The sequence below is a fragment of the Panthera onca genome, chromosome B4 (assembly GCF_046562875.1).
Source record: "Panthera onca isolate mPanOnc1 chromosome B4, mPanOnc1 haplotype 2, whole genome shotgun sequence".
In the NCBI taxonomy this organism is placed as follows: domain Eukaryota; kingdom Metazoa; phylum Chordata; class Mammalia; order Carnivora; family Felidae; genus Panthera; species Panthera onca.
Window position 1 is genome coordinate 68,211,917 of NC_138345.1, and position 16,681 is coordinate 68,228,597.

The 16,681-nt window shown below is 33.7% G+C and overlaps 1 protein-coding gene across 4 annotated transcripts in view; it reads left to right on the forward strand.

The window, feature by feature from the left end:
• CNTN1 (contactin 1) overlaps positions 1-16,681 on the forward strand; it is a 362,253-nt gene that overhangs the window by 296,800 nt on the left and 48,772 nt on the right. For all 4 annotated transcript variants that reach the window (XM_060657917.3, XM_060657918.3, XM_060657916.3 and 1 more), the window contains 3 exons: positions 1,575-1,645; positions 6,822-7,056; positions 9,543-9,646. In XM_060657917.3, the coding sequence (XP_060513900.1) occupies positions 1,575-1,645; positions 6,822-7,056; positions 9,543-9,646 (410 nt within the window). The remainder of the gene's footprint in view (positions 1-1,574; positions 1,646-6,821; positions 7,057-9,542; positions 9,647-16,681) is intronic.

A 16,681-nucleotide genomic window follows, 5' to 3' on the forward strand; every position in this document is an offset into this window, starting at 1 on the left:
TAGGAGAAGTTGTGAAGTATTTTTCTTTGAGTCACAATTATTTGTTGGTATATGCAGCTTAGTAAATGAACATGTTACTTTGAGCACTCTGAGGAAGGTATGACTATTTCCTATGGGGAAGGATGTGGGGAATCCAGGGATAATTCATCTTTCATCTGTTCTTTTTTTTTTTTTTTAATGTTTATTCAGTTTTGAGAGAGAGAGAGAGAGAGAGAGAGAGAGAGTGAGTGGGGGAGGGGCAGAGAGAGAGAGAGACAGACTCCAAACCAGGCTGTAGGCTCTGAGCTGTCAGCACAGAGCTGGACCTGGAGCTCTAACCCATGAACCTCAAGATCATGACCTGAGTTGAACTTGGACACTTAACCTACTGAGCCACACAGGTGCCCTTCATCTGTTCTTTAAAATTTTAACAGATCTGGGAATGATATCTCAGACTGAGCCACAACAGTTGCGTGTAAAAACACGGACTTCATCCATGTAGCTGGTCTCTAAGTGCCTCCAGTACAAGACAAACTATGCTTTATTTATCTGTGCAACTCCAGTTAGATAAGAATCCAATAGTAAACAAATCTGATGAGCTACAGCAACTACCCTGAAAGATTTATAGGGAGATAGAATAACATGGAGAAAAATAAAGAAGAGGTCATTGGACTTAGCAATTTGAAGCAATTTTGTGATTTGTGATTTTTTGAGAGAGTGAATTTAGTAATATAAAGAAGTGGAAAACAGATTATGGGTCATTAAAAAGCTATTACAGAGTGAAGTACAAAACATAGCCATATATCAGTTCTTCTTTGCAGTTCTGTGACAAAGTGTTTAATGGTGTGGAGGGTAAGAAGAAGGCAATATTACAGATAATTTTTAAAGATGGAGAGACTGTAAGGCAGAATGCAGTAGAACAAGTGAAACTGAAGGAAGATCTAAAAAGACAGAAGTGTGGGAGAGTCGGAGTCCCTGATGGGGCAAGGTTCTATAAGGTATTTAGGAACTGGAAGTGAGAGTACCAGAAAAAATATTAGATTTCAGATATTACCAGATGTTTGGGAGAAACTTTATCCAATGTTAATGCACAGGAGCTATTTAATATCATTTCTAGATTGAAGCATAAAACTAACACAACAGTAAATTATAAGAAGGTCATAAGTTTCAAAAGTAAGAGCTGTGGAATATTTTCCCAACAAAATAGATCTAATCTTTCAAAATCATATTAAGTGAAAGGACACAGGAAAAAAAAAAAAAAAAGGTATGTGAGAGCAAATTTGCTTTGCTACTCCCTGCTAAAGAAAACCCATACTTTCCTATGGCACTGAATCAATTTTTAGCTTGGCAGGAAAACATATTTATATTTATATTTATATTTATATTTATATTTATATTTATACTTATATTTATATAATTATATATATATATATATATATATATATAATATATAATAGATTGCAGCTACTGTGAGGCATTATCATTATAATTGAGTGGGTAATGTGTGCAGCTTGTGTTTCCTAGTGAAGAAAAAATTTATGGTCTTGGAGTACCAGAAAAAATTGCATAACCTCATTTTTTATTGTTTGTTTCAGCTCCTAATGTGGCGCCTTCAGATGTAGGAGGTGGAGGTGGAAGCAACAGAGAGCTGACCATAACATGGGTGGTAAGTATGAATAAGTTGCATTTATTATAGGCTGCTTTACCTACACTGAATCTCAAAACCATTTTGTTTCCTGAAATAATATGGAATAAAAGACAATGCCCAGAGTAAACTGTTTTTGTTTTGTTCTGTTTTGTTTTTGTTTAAATATAATAAAAAAAAATTTGAATTGGCAATTAGAGAAATTATCAACAAGTAGAAGAAACTGAGTTCACCAGAGATTTCAATGTAGATTTTGTCTCCATTAAGTGAATGTAAAGAGAAAATTGAATTTTGAGTGGAAAGCAATCCACTGTTGTTCTGCATATGGTTGTTATCAACATTCATTTGTTGCTTTATGCCTTATGAGTTAACTCATAAGGTATAAATCTAGTGAGTGAACATTGAACACTTTTATTCATGGTCAAGATAGAATCAGAGGCCAAGGATACTGGCTATCTATTTGTTTCCTTTGCATGACCGTATCTACCACCTTTCTTGATTTATAAGAATTACCTGGAGAAAAATAGGAATTTGTGGGTTATAGAGTAACAATATAAAAGTTATTGCGTTATTTTTGGTGAAACAAATAAATTGTTCACAATGTATTTTAATTTAAATAAAATTTGAATTTTATTTTTAAAAGAACATAACAAAGAAATACCTTTTATAAACATAGATGCAAAACTTAACAAAATGTTGGCAAATTAAACCCAGGAAAATACTAAAAGAATGATACACTATGACAGAGTAGAGTTTATCCCAGCAATGCAAAGTTGGTTTCACAAATCTCATCATATTGGCAGAATAAAGGAATGAAACCATAGGATCTTCTCAATAGATGCATAAAAAGCACTTGGCAACTTAAAAAAGTCATTTATTTTTTAAAAATTCAAGGTAAACTAGAAATAGATGGGAATTTCCTACACCTGGTAAAGAGTATTTATAGAAATCTTGTAGCTAATATAATGGGCTCAGTGGTGAGAGACTAAGTGTTTTCCTTCTAAGTTTGGACACAGAGCAAATATATCCCCTCTTGATGTTATAATAGTCCCCAACCAGTGAAATAGGGCAGAAAAAAAGAAAAGGAAGAAGAAGAAGAAGAAGAAGAAGAAGAAGAAGAAGAAGAAGAAAAGAAAAAAGAGCACGAAGTGTATATGTGCAGAAAATTCTAGGAAACCTATAAACAACTATTAAAATTAATAGGCATATTTAATAGAATTGCAGGATACCTAATCAATGTTCTAAAGTCAAATGTTCTTTTATATTTTATTGATTTGCTGCTAACAAAACTTTAAAAATACATTTATAATGACAACTAGAAAAATATAAAATACATAGACATAAATTAAACAGAAACATACAAGACTTCTCTACCAAGAACTACAAAATATTCCTGAGAGAAACTAAGGAAAATCGAAGTAAATGAACATAAATAGCATGTTCATGGATTAGAAGAATCAAGTAAATTTGAAAAATAAAAACAGAAAAACAAAGGTGCAGGATTTCACTACCTGAATTCAAAATTTACTAAAGCTGCATTAATTAACACAATGTGATATTCCCATAAGGACTGATACATATCAATGGAGTAGAGAGCCCAGAAATAGACTCACACTCATATGATCAATTAACTTACAACAAAGGCACCAAAGTGATACAAAGAAAATAACTTTATTTTCTTTTTCAATAAAAAGAAAAACTTGTTAACGAAAGGTACTGGAATAATTGGGTATTCAACTGGGGAACGTTTACCCAAAAGGAATCTGGATGTTCTTTGGTACTGCTCTTGTTCACTACACTAAACTGATATATTTGTCCTTTTCTATTTACACATCAGTAATGTAGTATCAGCTAGTCCAAAGACCATATCTACTATTATGGTAATATTTCTACTGCAGGGGTATTCTCCTTTTGTTTGTTTTGTAACAATAATTTTTTAAGCTAGAAAGCAACATTTTTTTAAATTAATGACAGCTCCAATGCTGAAGTATTATGTAAACAAAAATTACTCAAGATCACACATGTCAGAAATAACTCACAATGACATTTTGGGGTGGTCTTTCTAATCTTCTACATATGATGTCATAAAATTTGTAAAATAAAAACAGAAAGCTGTTTTTTAAGCATTTTTAAACTTAATATTATTTTGCATGCAATTTTCTTTCTTCAAGACTTCTTGAGATTTTATTATGTTGTTTGCATAGAATATGGCAATATTAACTTTCAATTCAACATGTTTCCATGACATTTGTAATTGCATTTTTGAAAAACAAATTTTATCTTCAAGCTTTATCCAACTTGAACATCTATTTCTGAAGTATCTGACAAACTCACAATGACTTCTTTTCATGAAAATTGTTCATGTCACAATCCCCTATCCAAAATGTTACTTTACTTAAAAAAAAAAAAAAGGAAGAAGAAAAAAATCAATGCTCAAAGCACAAGCAAGAATAAATTACTAAAATTATTTTTTTTCCTCAAATGCAGGTCAGATTTTACCTATGGCTGAGTGTATAGTTCCTGTGCAAAAATTGATCCACTGGCCTAAAAGATTAAACAAACATCCTGCTATCTGATTCTAGATAGATTTTGAGCTCACTGTGGTGTGGTAACCCAATTTTAATTTATAACACTTCTCTGGGCATTCAAAACCCCAAAGATTTAAAAACTTTTGTATCAGCACCTGTTTTCAAAGTGAAGTTTGCTTTCTTACTTGAGACTTATTTTGACCACTAGTGTAATGTATTACAATATGTTGTCTCAGGAGTCACCCAAGGGACTTGTTATTGAGGCATCCAAAACGTTTTGTGAATCTTTTATGACCCTAAGGGAAGTCTATCTCAGAAACCATAATGTCTGAGAAACAATGCCTCTCATCTGGATTTTTGAAGTGAGACAGATATTGGTGGAGGAGAGGGCTGCAGTAGTATAAACTTGTCTGCATTAGACATCTGTTTATCTAGGTAATATGTTTATATAGGTCCATGTGTACCCATTAAATATCTTTAGTATTCAATCATTGCAGATAGTCAAAAAGCACAACCTAGCTCCAAGGGATTTTTAGGAGTGCAAAAAAATAAAATCAGGTTTTAATTTTTGCAGAAATCAAATCAATTTAAGTAAGTGGATATTTAGCAAAAATTGACTTCATTCAGTGTTGTGTCATATTTTATTCTTGGCATTTAGGTTACATTCTTAAGTAAGATTTAGAAATACTGAATGCTGAATATCAAGTTATTTAATTTGTAGGTTTTAGTCAATGTAACATACATAAGTGTGGATATTAAGGAAATTAGAATATTCTATTCTTTTATATATGAATTTTTTTTATTTTTTTCCCAATATATGAAGTTTATTGTCAAATTGGTTTCCATACAACACCCAGTACTCATCCCAAAAGGTGCCCTCCTCAGTACCCATCACCCACCCACCCCCCCCTCCCATCCCCCATCAATGCTCAGTTTGTTCTCAGTTTTTAAGAGTCTCTTATGCTTTGGCTCTCTTTCACTCTAACCTCTTTTTTTATTTCCTTCCCCTCCCCCATGGGTTTCGGTTAAGTTTCTCAGGATCCACATAAGAGTGAAACCATATGGTATCTGTCTTTCTCTGTATGGCTTATTTCACTTAGCATCACACTCTCCAGTTCCATCCATGTTGCTACAAAGGGCCATATTTCATTCTTTCTCATTGCCACGTAGTACTCCATTGTGTATATAAACCACAATTTCTTTACCCATTCATCAGTTGATGGACATTTAGGCTCTTTCCATAATTTGGCTATTGTTGAGAGTGCTGCTATAAACATTGGGGTACAAGTGCCCCTATGCATATATATGAATTGGTTTTAAAAAAAAAATTGGATGGTATCTGTTTCAGGATAAGATGCAGGCTTGTCAAAAATTCATAATTAGAAATCCTATTCTAAAATTTTTAAATCAAGTCTCTATGGCCTGAGACTTATTAATTTTTTCCCCCCAAGGAGTTTTTTTTTTTTTTTTTTTTCTGGATTTTTTTTTTCCTCCAGTTTCATTGGGATTTGAAAATTCTCTAGCTGACTCTGGTATACTCTATATTGCAAAAACTAGGTAGATAACTATCAATAAGAAAAATGTTCAAACTACTGTGAAACACTAGGTTATATCATCTAATAATTTAAAAAATCACAATATATGCATCCTGGGGATTATGCTTCAGGATGTACATTTCTATACCATCCTGTTTAACATAAGTATATTCAAGAAACTGTGGTATACTTACTTCATGGTTTTTCCTCAAGATAACTTTGATTTTTCTGGTGAAAAATTGAAGACACAATTTGCATATTTCTCTTTTTGACTGAAAACGACTAAGTGATGAGTATTTACTAGAACTAGCTTTGTCATTATTTATAAATAATGACTTGTTAAGGCTGACATGAACTTCCTTATTGGGCAGATGACGTGTGTAATGATAAGAAACTCAGGAAATATGCCAAACAGAGCACATTCTTCAATACTGTGTCAGACAGGGGCCCACAGCCAGCCTCCTACAAATGAAGGCAATATCATCTCTTCCTTCCTTTTCTCTCTTTCCTCCTCTGACCAGTGTCTACTGTTTGATTACAGGACAGATATTCTAGAGTCATATACAACTCTCTTTGTTTTAGGTTCTAGGCACGAAAGTAAATGAAACTCACAGAAACTCTGCCCTCATGAAACTTATATTCTAGTAGTTGAGAAAGATAATGAAGTAGATAGATAAGTAAATTATATAGTGTGGATCATGGTAGTGTTACAGAAAAGAAAATAAAGCAGGGAGGTGAGGTGTATGGGGTGTTATGGAAATAGTCTTGAAATGGCAGATCTTGTGGCCAAGAAAGACCACAAGTAGGTGATTTTTACCTCAAGAAAGTGAAGGAGGGAGGCTTCTGATGTATGGGAGAGCACTCTAGGCAGAAAGAATTGAATGTAAAAAGGTCCAGAGTGAGAGCCCCCCTGAGATATTCCAGGAAGAGAATACTTAGTAAGTAAAGTCATTACTTGTTTGGACATGTTTTTGCCATGGCATTTTCAGGCAGCACTAACTTATGAACATGTTTTTTTAAGTAATTTTTTACAAAGAACATGCTTCCATGTGTATTGTTGTTATTATTTGCGTTGGATTTCCTCCCTATTAATTATATTGCTTAAACCTATTTAATATATCAATTTCTATTTAGCCTTTGTCAAGAGAATACCACTACGGCAACAATTTTGGTTACATAGTGGCATTTAAGCCTTTTGATGGGGAAGAATGGAAAAAAGTTACAGTAACTAATCCAGATACTGGCCGCTATGTCCATAAAGATGAGACCATGCGCCCTTCCACTGCATTTCAAGTCAAAGTTAAGGCCTTCAACAACAAAGGAGATGGACCTTACAGCCTCACAGCAGTCATTAATTCAGCACAAGATGGTAGGTAAAAGATCTTACTAACGTGATGAGGGAAGATAAACCTAACTCTCTGGTAGGTATTTTGTTTGCTGTCTTTCAGGCCTTACTTGCTAAGATCTTTTCATAGTACTAGGCATTTAGTAAAAGAGTATTACTTTGATCCAAACTAAAATGTCATTCCAACCATTTAAAGACAAGAGTACCTCCCAAATCTTTTTCATCCTTTAGATCATGTCCACGATAATTAGGAAATCTCCACTAAAATAATTGGCTTTGGACCCCTGTTTTTGGCCTCTTGATTCTAATTGTGAAGTGAGAAATTCTCCATACTTGGTTGGTACCTTAGTATGTCTGTGCATTCACAATGCTTACTACTTACAAATTCCTTAACATGTACTTTTCTGGGGGTAAATTTCCCCTTTTAACCCCCAAATTGTATAATTATATCCTTTATGTAACTTCTTTGCCATTTCAATAGAGTGCTGAAATTTTATCAAAGGGAATCTAGGCATAATTCTATAAAGAAGGAGTCAGAAAGTTGAATTTTTTTATTGGGAAAGGAAAAATTTGTCTGGAGAACTAGTTAAGGGGAAAAATATATAGATACTGGCTCTCTTTGTTTTTCTAGAAACTTTATCTGAACTGAGAATGCTTTTAAAAGACTTTATATGTCTTTGATAAATAATACATCGTTTTGGATTAAACATAATAACATTGATTTCTGTGATTTCCTATTTAAGCTACTATGCTTTTTATTGTTTTCCTATTAAAGAAACATAAGACCTCCTTATTATATCTCTGTACTCATGAGCACTATGTAAACAATTAATGGCTAGAAAAGCAAATGGAGATTCCATTGCCTTCTGACCTGACACATTTGTCCTTGGCCAAGTTCTCTTCACATACGTGTGAGAAGCACAAAAGGAAATAAAACAGGAAATACTCCTCTGATCTCTTAGAGGAAAAACACTCTATTCATTTGCCCAATTTGCGTTACCTTCTACTTCAAAATACACATTTAGCTATCAGAACTCACATAACGCTCTTCAGGCATACAGTTATTAGCTTCCCTACTTGTTAAAAATTTAATGTGTATTCCCATAATTCCATGATCTTTACTTATAACACAAACATGAAAGGCAATCTTATATATATGGTTATATATACATGTAGGTGCGCACACACACACACACACACACACGCTTTTTTTTAAGTTAAATACATGGAGAGAATAAAAATGGAAATTATTTAAGTTTATAATCAAGTCAGGGCTTTCAGACCTGAGTAATAATTCTTACATTCTCTATACTTATTGTGATTCAATAGAATGATGGTAACTTGAGTCAGTGTTACCAGTTTGAACAATCTGAGTATCCCCCACAGAAGAAATGAAAGTAAAAAGCACTTTACAAGTTATCTTCTCACCCAATATCAACTTTTTAGTGCTTTGCTTGATGCTAAAGTAATCAGGCAAAGGGCCATGCCTGTCATCTCTGTAGTCATGACCATCTGCATTTAATTATATTTCTTTCCTAAATGTTTCATAAGTCTCATAAAACCTGCATGTGCCGAAGCTTGTATAAGCGTTCCTCTCTTCTTCTCTTGCTAGGAAATCAATCATAGTGCTACACATTAACCTTGATTTAGAAAGGCAACAATGTTCATGTGCAGGACATTTTTTACACAAAAGAGGATTATGGTTTGTTAATAAAAGACAATAAAAATTGACCATTCTTGCTTAAAGATTTCCTTAGTTTCTTTGTGTAGTTTTCATAAGGGATGTAAATTACTTTTTATTTTTCACTGAACAGAGACCTTTTTGATACATACTTGACTTGATGCCCATTTGGAAGATTAGACTTATAAAAGCTTTCCTGAGCACAAGAAGCAGTGGATGTCACAACTTGTTTCAAAGGATCTAAAAAAAAAAAAAAAAAAAAAAAAAAAAACTTAGCTTAAACATAAAAGAAAAGGAGAGAAGTATTTCTGTGTATCTGTAGCTTATGTAAATACAAAGTGTGAGAAAAATGAGAATTAAATGTAATGAACAATTTTAATAATAAATACCAAATTTCCTATTTTTGATAATATAGAGTTATATAAATATAGTGAATTGAATGTGCATCCACAGGCTTTCTTAAAGCAGATTAGTACAGAGAAATACAAAAAAGAATTAGTACAGTTCTTGCTCACAGATATTGGAGAAATCCGAAAGAGTTTATATTTTGTAAAAGTGTGTGTGTGCATGTGTATGTACATGTGTATGAATATATTAACATTCATGTAGATGACTGTGTGTGTCATCATATATCATTGCTGACCATGAAATAAAATAATATTAGTAAAACCAGAGAAAAAGATAATAAAATTACTGGTCTTGTTTTATTTTAGAAATATGAAAACTTGAAAAAATATTAAAATGTAATTTTAATCCATTCATACAGCAAATGGTGCTATATGAATATAAGCACCTTATATAAGAATGTAATGTTCTCATCAAATTTCAGCTCCCAGTGAAGCTCCAACAGAAGTAGGTGTAAAAGTCTTGTCATCTTCTGAGATATCTGTTCATTGGGATCATGTTGTAGAAAAAATTGTGGAAAGCTATCAGGTGAGTTCAATTTTTATTAAACTATATACATTTATTCAAAAGTTTATTATCGTAAGTTTTCAAATATGTTGTCCCTTTGAGTGTTCTGTGGCCATTGATTTATGTGGCAACTAACACTATAATCTCTGTGTCTAATATGTTGGGCATTTATAAGCTAGTTGTTAAGAGTAAGGCGGAGATTCCTAACTAGCTTATCTAGGAGAGACAGAGTCCTGTGTGTTAACAAACAGTTGACTGAAATAAAAACTAAGGTAATAACACCCATAGTTAAATGAGATCTCTTGAGACATTCTCATAAACTGTTGCCAAATTTAAAAACTTTTTGGAAACCATTTTGATAATTTATAAAAGCATCCTTAAAATGTTTATTCTATTTGTCTCAGTAGTTCCACTTCTAATGGTCCCTATAAAGGAAATAACTATAAATATTCCAAATATGTGTCTCATAATGTTGTCTATGAAGGTAGAAAATTGGCAACATTCGAAATGTCCCAAAGGAAATTTTCCTTGAGTTGAGTCTTAAAATACCAGTAGGAATTCACCAGATACAAAGGGGAGAGTTTGTCTTAGTTGAAGGGAAGAAGACCTGGAAAATTGAAGCTCGAATGATAGTCGGGGCCTTTAATACAATACTAGCAAAATTAAGACTTGATTGTGCAGGAAATGTGATATCATCTCATATGTTTAATTAAACACATAGAGTGAAAATTAGGAGGAATTGGCAACATCTGATCTTTGCAGATGAGCAAATGGATGCCAGAGATTCAACAACTTGCCTCAGCACAAATTAAGTGTCAAAGCAGTATCTAAAATTCAGCTTTGATGATTCAAAGTTCAAGGCTTTATGCCAAACCACAGACTCCTTTCTGTTTTAGAAGTGAATGCCCTTCTGAAGCCATGGGTGCTGAACTGCACACACAGCCAGCTTGCCCTCTCAATTCTTGTGCACCTCCCTTCTTCATCTGTTGGAATATTAGCTCTTTGAGGGCAAGATTTTGTCTGTTTTTCTCTCAGCGCCAAGAACAAGTGCTGGGCACAGGGTAGGCACTAAACAGGTATTCAGGCTGAATAGAGCTACAGTATTATCAAATCATATGTTACAATCTGGACTTCTCAAAGCCATGTTTCTGAGATGTGACCACAAAACCAACCCAAGATTTTAAGTTTTAAACATTTAAATATCAGGAAGCTTTTTTTCTTTGGTAACATAGGTTATGATTTGGGTACATCTCAAAGTGTCTTCAGATAATCTTTGCAAGGGTTCAGCTGAAGCTATTATGAAAAGAGTGGAATGGTAGGAATGAACTGGAAAGACAGTATTCATAACTTATTAAATTGACCTTTACATTTAAAGCTAGTAGGAAAGGAATGGGAAAAATAAAGAAATTCACTAGGCATTACAAACCCCTATAATAAACAAGTCCAAGGTTTCTTGGGAGAAGACATCAGTATTTGGAGCTTGAAAGTCATCTTGGACCATAGGATTTTTTTCTTCTTTCATATTATTCATTTTTAAATAATAAAAAAAAGAGAAAAAAAGATTATTTAAAATATAACTCACTCATTGAATCAAAATGCTAAATTTATATTTTACTTTGTTTAAAACATTGACCTAGCATTGGCACCAATGAATTTAGGCAATAACCAGAATATAAGCTTTTTTGATTGGAAGTAAACATCTGTTAAGGATTTTCAATGAAATAGTCCATTAAAAATAATAGTTATCAGATAATATTTTCTCAAATGATAATTTCAAGGAAAATGTATACCATTGAGGAATTTAGTTTCACAGATATCTGACTTTCTGTAACTCCATATTAAGTAGAAAACAGTGAGCTCTTTTGCTGAGCAGATGTGCATTGATATCTCAACTCTGTCACTGAGGAATTTGATAGAAAATTTATCTGAAATTTCTGAAACCTTGGTTCTCTTACCTGCAAAGGTGAGAGAGTAATCATGCCTCATAGAACTGTTGTGTGGAATGAAATAAAAACATTTATTGCCTTTCCCTGTTCTATGTTATTGGACATTTGAAGACAGTGATAGTGATGATAATGACAGTGATGAAAATGATAATGATAATATTGATAAGAATGATAACATTTGTTGAGCCTTTATGATGCTCAACAGCATTGGAGTTTAGAAATATTTGCGTAATAATTAGCATAACCAGATTTGAACCTAGGTCTTATGTCTCCAAATAAATTTAAAATATTGTACATAAATCGCAAAATTATTGTTTCCAGTTGTTCTTTCTTAAAACCTTTTTGAGTTGTTGACACAGAACCTTGAATATCAAAGAGACAGGCATGAAAGCTTAAAAGAGAATGTCTGTAACATTTATTCTCCTGTAAGAAAATGCCCCTGTATGGGGGGTGGGGGGGAGTTTGACTGACTATAATGTGGTTATTGTTTCTATTCTAAAATATTATGGGAGAAGCCAATGGTTTAACAAGATAGATGATTGAGAAAACTAATACCCCAGTGCACTTCCTATAAAAATGTACTCAGGGACAAAGTTATAAAGAAACAGAAAAAAAAGTAACACATTAAGAAAATAAAATAAAAACTGGGGAAGCCCGAGTCCTGTGTGATTGACCCCTTCTCAAGGTTAATTTCCTGATATTTCAAGTGAGAACTGTGAGCAGTTGAGTTTAAAAATAATCTCTTCCCTTGTGGTTTTAAAATGTATCTCAGTAGAGTGTTTAAGTTCTACTTATTTTTTCCTCTTGCCTAGTTAAAGAGCTCCCCACTCCTAACCTTAATGGTACAAGTTTTTCTGCAGTGTAGGAAAGGTGTATTAGAGCTTTGAACTCCTGCCCAGAATCCACAAAAGACTTAGTTTGTTCACCCAGCAGGTACAACACCCACTTAACTTAATGTAAACAAGCATAATATGCTATCAGGAATAATGAATGCAAAAATCTCTTAACAAGTGAATTAGAGATTAATGCAAATAATCAGTTTTACAATTATCTTAAAAGATTATCAATCCTGAGTAATCTCAGTTTTTTTAAATATTTTCTCAAGTTTTTTAAAGGTTAATTGATTATAGTGAGCATATTTAGGAAGTACTGATATTTAGGAAGTACTTCATTTTCTTATTTTGGATCTTGATCTCCCCAAAGCAAAGTCTGACACACAGGTGTGGGAGAAGGTAGTGTTTTTGTTGTTGCTGTTGTTGATCCATTTGTTTTAATATGATCCTGGAGAGCAAAAAATGAGGAAAAACAGAGTGAAGAGGAAAAGGGGAAGCTTGGATAGAAAGATGCATATCTTTTTGGCAAACCCTGTTGGCAACTGGTGCTCCATCTCTTGGGATCTTTGAGGACCTTTAGAATGTGGCTTAGAATTGCCCTACCTGGGATAAAAGGGGGAGCATTCATCCACTGCTGCCCCCGACTGGTTAAGGGTGGCCCCATCAGCATCACCTCCTCTCCCACTTCCGTGGACTGTGGGACAAGTTTCACATTGCAGCATCAAAGACATCCTGGGACTGGGAGTGCGAGGCCAGCAGCACTAGCATGGGTGAAATGCTTACTGGTCATGCTTAGGAGAAGTACCTAAGTGAAGCCTCCATAGAATTGGTTGGTCCCTGCACCAGTGGCTGGAATAAAAGAATTTTGAATAGCTCCCAAAATGTGTAAGAATACAGATTGGAATGATTTATATTTTTGCTATTCCTTTCCCATAGAATATTCTAATAATCAAAGGAGTCTAAGATTTGGATAATATAGTTATTGTATATTTTTAGAGATTGAGCTTTTTTTGTGTCAGAGTCTTATTTTTTCACTTAAATGACCATATTAACCGTTTCTCCTAAATACTGTATTAAATCTTTTACAAAAGAATCTTCACTTGTCACATGATTATGATTTTTTTTTTCCAGCAAATTCAGAACTGAAAGGGCAGAACTTAGAAATCTGATACAAAAGGTTACTGAAGGGGCACCTGCCTGAGTGGCTCAGTCAGTTAAGGATCTGACTCCAACTCTTGATTTCAGCTCAGGTCATGATCTCCTGGTTCAGGAGATCAAGCCCTACATCCACGAGCCTGTTTGGGATTCTCTCTCTCCCTCTGTCTCTCTCTTTCTTCCTCTTCCATGTTCTCTCTCTGTCTCTCTCTCTCTCTCTCTCTCTCTCTCCCTGTCTCTCTCTCTCTCTCTCTCTCTCTCTCTCTCTCTCAGTCAAAATACCTAAATAAACTTAAGAAAAAAGTTTACTGAAGTTGAAAATAATAAAATGGAGCAAACCCAATTTTCAAAAGTGCTAAATATCTTCAGGCACTTCCATAATTGTAACATCCATTCCTTTTTTCTAAACCCCTTTGGAGAAAATGAGGTTTTAAAAAAGCCATTTTCCCTGCAGATTTCTTAAATTTTTCTGAGAAGGAATATAACTGTATTGTCATTGTACAAAAGTATTATTAATGTAGCACACAATTTATGGAAAGTGTGATACTCTTCTGCTAAGGCTTTTTTCTTTTTAGCTTCCTAATACTTTTGTAAAGAGTACGTATTCTTTGGGCAAAATGATATACTTAGATCTCTCCCTCAAAGATATTAGGGATTTTATGTGAAGTTATACATTTTGATTCCTTCATTTTTTTAATAAGATCTATGATGGCAAAGAACATGTATGCCTTCATTTTTTTAATAAGATCTATGATGGCAAAGAACATGTATGCCTGGGTTCACTGCACTCCCAGCACCTTGCACAGTAAGTGGGACAAAGTGGGTACCTGATAAATATTTGTTCAATGAATGAAAGAGTATCATACATCAAATGTAGCCCTGTGCCCATAGTGTTGAAAATAAATAGTAAATACCCTGTCATCAAAGAGCTTATAATCTAGTTTAAGTGGAAAAAGACAAGTCATGAGGCAGTCTAATTAGTCATAATTGCCTAATAAGCACTATGATAGGTTTATGAGAGACAAAAGATGCTATGGGAATTATGGAACATGTAGAGAAAGAGTGAAAAGTGTATAATGCCACAGCATTAAAAAGAAATGCATTATATATTAATGCAGCGTATGAAGATGAATTTATGGTTTACTATCCATGATTCAGGACCTAGTATATGTATGTATGTGCGTATGTATTTTCCAGTAGTGATAATCCCTTTCCACTAATTCATTCAGGCTCTCTTCTGGTCTCCCTAGTGATTAATCAAAAGCAACACATTTGTTCTGTTCCATGACTACAGGTTGCACCCTTCACTCCAAGCGATTTGCTCATAAATTAATGTCAGTGCTTCACCACATTGAGAAACTCAGTGAGATGATCAAGATGCAACAGCCCAAATTTATTATCTGTTTGGAAATGACGTGCATGGCCAGTGGCTAGTTCAGAGAAAAAAAGATGATGTCATACATTACATATATCTATCTACTATTTATTTTAGTATACTTTGAAAACATTGTAAGTTATATGTAAACATATACTTTAAAGAGATTATTAAATTAAATCATTTTGTCTCAGATGCTTTCATTTGTAAAGATTAACTATACTGTGAAAAGTTCAAACAACTCTCCTGTTCTAAAACAAGGAAATCAAGGACTATTTGGCACTCTCAATAATTCTTTCTGCTCCCTGGTTAAAAAGGCATAGCTAAATCATTGCTTTAATTTATTGTGACTTATTTTTTTTAATGTTTATTTATTTTTGAGAAAGAGAGATAGAGCACGAGTCAGGGAGGGCAGAGAGAGAGAGGGAGACACGGAATCCGAAGCACGCTCCAGACTCTAAGCTGTCTGCACAGAGCCCGGTGCAGGAGTTGAATTCACGAACCATGAGATCATGACCTGAGTGGAAGTCAGACACTTCATTGACTGAACCACCCAGTCACCCCTATTGTGAATTTTAATGGAGACTGACCACCACAGATCCCTGCTAAAATTAGATGAATAAATTCATTTGTCATTTTAGATATAGGTGCAAATAGTAAATTAAGGAAAGCTCTTTTCTTTTGTATTGCCAAAATGCCTCATGGAAATTTGAGTGAGAAGGCAGAAAAATTTTGTCACTTTAATTCCTCATAGTGTCTGTCTTTTAGAAATTACCTTTTTGATATCTATCTGGTTAAAAAGTTTCTCTTCTTTAAACTGGGTGATATAAAAGTTGTTAAAATTGAATGAAGATTTTAAAATGTGGTCCACATCTCAGTCAACAAGCATACATATAAAAATGCATCAACCTCATAGATTTCAGTTTTGATTGCTATAAAACATTCCAGATTTATTATGAAGATAATGTACACAGATGATCCTACTCGGGTTCTTGGCATTTCATTAGAATATAAATTTTCATTTTATTTCTCTTTAGTCAAGCATTAGAAGGAGGCCTTATGCATTATCTAATTCAAGTGCCCACTAAAATGTAGGCCATTGTCCTCCCAGATGAATGTACTCACTGCCTGAACCCTTTCAGAATCTGGAAACATCTTCTCGAGGAGGCTCCTCCCCTTAGCAGGTCTTTTGTCTGCCAACTGAGATCTGCCTCTGGAGACACTGGGTACAATTCTAGTTCCTTGGTTCTGAGGCCATCCTTCTGGTCAGATGACAGGAAATGCCAAGGAGATCCTATCAAAACCATTAGAAAAAGTATTGCTGACATGAGAAAAATGAGTACTAGAAAACAAAATAAAAACATTGCAAAGGAAACAAATTAGCAACTTAGTAACTAGGCTTTGTTCTGAAATGTGATCATTCTACATATAAACCTTACTTTGTTACCAAGTGAATTGGAACCATCTAGTTCCATTTTATAATGGTTTCATTTGATTTGTGTAAATGAATTATTCAAGATTATATAAATATTAGATACTATTGTCTAGGCACTTTGCTTAATTGTGAAATTAAATTTTCATTTATTTTATGGCCAGGGAATCTAAAATATATAAAATATCAACACATTTATAAGGAAATTTGCTTTTTATTTTTACCTTAGATACAGGAATTTCTAACCAATAAAATATTCTCATTAGAAGGATGGAAATTATAATTTCCAATTTTACTTAAACTTTAAGAGACAAG